Source organism: Sphaerodactylus townsendi, linkage group LG03, assembly GCF_021028975.2.
Source record: "Sphaerodactylus townsendi isolate TG3544 linkage group LG03, MPM_Stown_v2.3, whole genome shotgun sequence".
Taxonomy (NCBI): Eukaryota; Metazoa; Chordata; class Lepidosauria; order Squamata; family Sphaerodactylidae; genus Sphaerodactylus; species Sphaerodactylus townsendi.
Genome location: NC_059427.1, coordinates 162,868,353 through 162,874,352, shown reverse-complemented (window position 1 = coordinate 162,874,352; position 6,000 = coordinate 162,868,353). Strand labels below are relative to the sequence as shown.

Below are 6,000 nucleotides of genomic sequence, written 5' to 3'. Positions count from 1 at the left end.
TTTGGGAGCTCACAAGCAGGATGTGAAAGCAATGGCCTTCTGCTGCTGCTGCTCCTGAGCACCTGGTCTGCTAGGGCATTTGCAATCTCAGATCAAGGAGGATCAAGATTGGTAGCCATAGATTGACATAGATCCATAAATCTGTCCAAGCCCTATTTAAAGCTATCCAGGTGAGTGGCCATCACCACCTCCTGAGGCAGCATGTTCCAAACACCAATCACACGTTGCGTGAAGAAGTGTTTTCTTTTATTAGTCCTAATTCTTCCCCCCAGCATTTTCAATGAATGCCCCCTGGTTCTAGTATAGTGAGAAAGAGAGAAAAATTTCTCTCTGTCAACATTTTCTACCCCATGCATAATTTTATAGACTTCAATCATATCCCCCCTCAGCCGCCTCCTCTCCAAACTAAAGAGTCCCAAACGCTGCAGCCTCTCCTCATAAGGAAGGTGCTCCAGTCCCTCAATCATCCTCGTTGCCCTTCTCTGCACTTTTTCTATCTCCTCAATATCCTTTTTGAGATGTGGCATTGTCAAAGTGCAGCTGACTTAGGTAATCCCATAGATTTTTCAAGGCCAGAGACATTCAGAGGTGGTTTGCCATTGCCTGCCTCTGCACAGCGGCCCTGTGCTTCCATGGTGATCTCCTGTCCCAGTGCTAACAGGGGCCTGAACAGATTGGGTTAGCCTGGGCCATCTTGGGCTGGCCCTCTTTGTAGTGCCGTTTAATACCGCATTGCTTGAAAACCTACAGGTAGGATCAGTCCCACTATAAAGCCTCTCCTGGGAAGTGCACCTGAAAATGGTTAAGATGGGCCACATTGTGGATTTTGTGAGAAATGTCTATCAACAGGGGCACGTTTCCAAGCCTTATTTGTGGATTGTTCCTGCTATCGGGCTGCTGCGTTCTTAAGAGAGCAAGTGTGGCAAAACATGATGTTTCTTTGGTGCCGTTTCCTCTAAAGCAGGGGTAGGGAACCTGCGGCTCTCCAGATGTTCAGGAACTACAATTCCCATCAGCCCCTACCAGCATGGCCAATTGGCTATGCTGACAGAGGCTGATGGGAATTGTAGTTCCTGAACATCTAGAGAGCTGCAGGTTCCCTACCCCTGCTCTAAAGCAATTGACGGTTTAATGATCCAGGCCAATGGCTTTCAAGGGCATTTCTCCAAATATGTCCCAAACGATAAAGCTGGGGATAAACTAGGAGCCACACAGGGAAAAAGAAATCGGCAACTTTATTCCTGTGTTGTTTTTCTGCCTGAAAGTCGGTATTTACGCAACTTGTGCTATCACAATTCTGGAAGGGTAGCAGTGTAAGGCCAATGCAGCAAAAATTAAATAGTGCTTTGTGGCACTCTGAAGGCTAACCAGATTTTATTCTGGCCTAAACTTGCATGCGTTAAAACCCATTTCTTCTGATGCAATGGACAGTCAAGATGCAATTAGTCAAGCTAATGTCATTCAGATCCTACATCTGTTTGTCAACTTTTTTATGGTGCTGTACGCTAGTTAGTTGACATTCACAGGTGTTACCATCTCTTTCAAACCAATCTTACTTAACGCTCAATTATTTATGCATATTGACCTTAACTAGCCCTTCCAGGTATCACCCTCCTACCTGTATGAAGAAGAAGAAGAGTTTGGATTTATATCCCCCCTTTCTCTCCTGCAGGAGACTCAAAGGGGCTTACAATCTCCTTGCCCTTCCCCCCCTCACAACAAACACCCTGTGAGGTGGGTGGGGCTGAGAGAGCTCCGAGAAGCTGTGACTAGCCCAAGGTCACCCAGCTGGCGTGTGTGGGAGTGTACAGGCTAATCTGAATTCCCCAGATAAGCCTCCACAGCTCAGGAGGCAGAGCAGGGAATCAAACCCAGTTCCTCCAGATTAGATACACGAGCTCTTAACCTCCTACGCCATTGCTGCAGTGGTTGGTGACTTCAGTTTCAGTGTATCTGAAGAAACGTGCATGCGCACGGGAGCTTATACCAAGAGTAAAACTTAGTTGGTCTTAAAGGTGCCACTGGACTCAAAACTTTTTTTCTGCTGCTTTAGACTAACACGGCTACCCACCTGATGCTATACAGTTTATTCATTTAGGTAGGAAGGGCCACAAGACATTTCTGCTTATTTTTGGTACTGCCCTGTTTTTGAAACCAGGACTCTTGTCTATTATTTATACATAGGATCAGATGGATTTTCCTTGGGGAGCGGGGTTTTTGTTTTTCGTGTCTTTTGTGCAGTTGTGTTAGCACTGAAAGTATAATCACATTTAATCACATTTAATTGCATTTGGGGGTGGGCCTGAATTGGGTAACTTATCCTGTTCCCTCTATTCGGGGTAACAGTTGCACAAGCAAGAAAATGCAGAGTTGGGAAAATGCTGGTGTGTGTGTGTGTACAGGTTCAGAATATTTAGATTAGGGGTGTCTAACTCAGTTGTTACAAGGACCAGCTATGACATAAATGTGATTTGGTTAGGCAGAGCCTGGGAGGGGGCGGGGGCTGAATTGGCTGGCAAGCCCACAGCAAGCTTGTCAACTCAGATCAGCGCTGGGGCGGCGGGGGGGTGCCTCCACTGTCAAGTCCACAGCTGATTTGCAAGCCCAGATTAGCACTAGTGGGGGGGAGCTATCTCGTCTGCAGTGGGCTCACCAGTCCAGAATGGCACTAGGGAAGGCGGTTGGCACTGGGAGGGCAGGAGTGAGTGGCTGCCTCAGCTGGTGAGCCACTGTCCAAAAAGGTATACATCACAATATATATCAACCAAAGCAAATACGGCATGCACCGTGTGCAGGGCATGTACAAATGATCACTCGCATTGCACCTAAGCACATTGCACCTAAGCACATTTCTTCATTACAAATGCAAAATAACAACAATAGCAAAAATACAACCGTTCACTGTGCCTAAAGAGGCAACAATTTTACAGAGTTAGGTGAACCTGAAAACTGGTAAAGTAGAAGCAAGTCTTCTAAAGAAAACCAACTGCAGCAATGACAACAGTCTGAACAACTACACACAGAGACAGCAAATACAAAGTTGCATGAATGTACAATGAGGTCAAGAAGAAAAGTCTGTCTTCAGGAGAAGCCAACGGAAAGCGCTGCAGATCTGTTTCGCTCTTTCTGTGCATTTTCAATACTCTCCCCAAGCGCATGTCATAGCTATGCTTTGACTTGCTGGGTTATTGATATACAAACTATTATTAGTTACTATGTCTAAACAGCCTAGTTTAACCCCATCTTCTTGATGAGATGTGGTATTCAAGCTCACCCTAATATTTTGAAATAATCATAAGTACTCATTACATTGCATACATCACTCTTATATAATAACTCCGTCTGTATAAAATTTTACTCACCGTAACACAAATATTAGAATAGCTGATAATTGTCTGATAAGTTCATATGTATGTAGAACTTAACATCCACTGCCAAGCTTCGACCTATTATATTAGCAGTACTGCCCACAATACTTACATTACTATTTATAGCAGTGATGACAAACCTTTTTGAGACCGAGTGCCCAAATTGCAACCCAAACCCCACTTATTTATCGCAAAGTGCCAACCTGGCAATTTAACCTGAATGCTGAGGATTTAGTTTAGAAAAAAACAGTTGGCTCCCTCTTCCTCCGCCCCACCTGCTTAAGCAGGGGCCAGCCTGCTCTAGCCATCAAGTCCTGTGCGCACTGATCTGTGCCTCTCTAGCATCTCTGCCTCCTCCGTGCCCCCCACCCCCACCCCGGGCAGCAGCCACTTGGAGCACAGGCATCTGGACTGCCAGCCGAGTCCTCCCTGCTCACCACATTGTGTGCACGTCATTCTCAGTGGCCCAGGCCAGCCTAGATGTGTGTGTGTGTGTGTGGAGGGGATTTTTCACCCTCCACATGACAAACTTTGTGTGTGCGTGCCCGCAGAAAGGGCTCTGAGTGCCACCTCTGGCACCTGTGCCATAGGTTCGCCATCACTGATTTATAGGAAACAAGAGGAATTCACTTCTGAATTCAACCCTCCAGGAGTTAATGTGTTCAAATTGAAAATTAATCTACTTTCTTGTTGTAATAAATTCTATTGTACATTAATATATCCGCAGCAGGCTTGCCAGCCCAGTTAAGCACCGGGGGAGGTGGTTTCCTCAGATGATGAGTTTTCAGCATGCCAATCCAGCATTGGGGGCTACCAGCCCATATTGGCCCTGGAGGGGATGGCTACCTTGGCTGACAAACCCACAGCAGCCTTGCCAGCACAGGGCAGCACTGGTGGGGGCAGGTAGCTGGCTCAGGACAGATAGGGAGTGGGGTAGCTTGGGTGTCTGGACTGGTGAGCCCACAGCATGCTCACCAGGCCAAATAAAGAGTGGGGAGAGATGGGTGCCTAGACTGGCAACTTCGCTGCAGGGTGAGGTGGGTGCCTGGTCTGGCAAGCCCAGAGTGGGCTCACCAGGCTAAATCGGCAGTGAGGGTGGGGGATTGTTGCCTCAGCTGGCTCGCAGGCCTGATAAGCCCTCTCAAGGGGTTGGATCTGGCCCTCAGTCTGCATGTTTTGACACCCCTGCTTTATATCTAAGGAGGGCTCTTGTGCCTTTGGGCCCCAGCCAAGATGGCTTTCTGAAAAGCAGCAAAGGCATCCATAGTTGCCTTTCGCTCTGTTTTGAGATGGGTGAATATCTACAGTACTACCTGTAAACCGGATGTGTTTTATGGAGTACCTCCATTCAGACAACAGACTGTTATGACTTAGGAAGCCAACTATAGCTTCCTTTACAGGTGATGAGAGTTCAACGTGTCAAAATTGATGGAAGCCAAGAGCTGATAGTGTTATTCCTTATAAAGTGCAAGTTTGTATTGCTTTCAAAGTTCATTAGAGGTAATGGATGATTTCATCGAAGGTACTGTATACGGTCTAACGTTACCAAACTTCAGGTTAGAGTCGCCAACTCTGGCCTGGGAAACACCTGGAGATTTGGGAGCAGAGCCTGGGGAGATTGTAGTCTGGTACCCTCAACTCCGCTCTTATTTTTATTGCATATGTACAACCAACCCAAATCCACCCCTTCCTGAGATTAGCCATCTTCCTGCCCCCAGAAGATGAGTCTCCCACGACTTTATACAGGACCGGCGCTCAGAAACAGGCTTCAATTCTTTGCCACTACCAAAAATAGTCAATTCCCAGATAAGAGAGGAACCATGCCCCATTTAAAGATGGCGGAAAGGGCGTCGCAGCGCGCACAATGGGTCTGTAGCAACTCCTTGCAAAGTCCCATCTACCCCCGCCCTAGTCAAAATATGACAAGAACTTGTCCGTTCCACACAATGGCTCATCATGAGGGCTTTTTAAAAACTGAGCATGCGCCGAACTGAGGGCTTTTTTAAAACTGAGCATGCGCTGAGCATCCTCCACTTCTTCAGACACTAACAAGATGGCGGCCTCCACCACTCGCCACATTCAACATGCCTCCAGTTTCTGTACTCCTGTTCTGTGCCACACCTCTCATGGCCGACCGGAAGCGGGTGGGCGGGACCACCCGAAGAGCCGGGAGTGGGAAATAAGGTATCTCCGTAGCTCGCTTCCGGGCCGGTGGAGGAACGGAGCGGAGCTGGAGGAGGCGATGGCGACGGAGCGGGGGGTGCCGGGGCTGGAGGCCCAGAAGCGGCAGGTGGAGGGGGACGGGCCTACCCTACCCGGGCGGGAGCGGCCGTTGGTGGCAGGAGAGGAATGGTAAGGGCGCGGGAGGGACGAGGAGCCAGGCGGGGGTCATCGGGTGGGTGGGTGGGTGGGGGGAGATGGGAGACTCCCCCTGGAGTCGTAGGAATCCACAGCAGTTACCCCCTTCTGTGCACACAAGCAGCCGCTAATTCAGATTAGAACCCCACCACCACACACCCAATCCACAGCACTAACCCCCTTCCCTGCACTCTGTGCACACAAGCAGTCGCTAATTCGGATCAGAACCCCCACCACTGCCTTTACAACCCACACCAGTAGCCCCCATCTGTGC

General features: G+C 48.6%; 1 protein-coding gene across 1 annotated transcript in view; it reads left to right on the top strand.

Annotated features, from left to right (window-relative positions):
* Positions 1-5,499: 5,499 nt before the first annotated feature.
* USP11 (ubiquitin specific peptidase 11) overlaps positions 5,500-6,000 on the top strand; it is a 58,657-nt gene continuing 58,156 nt past the window's right edge. Inside the window, 1 exon segment of the mRNA XM_048490587.1 lies at positions 5,500-5,720. Within this exon segment, the coding sequence (XP_048346544.1) occupies positions 5,611-5,720 (110 nt within the window). The 5' untranslated portion in view covers positions 5,500-5,610.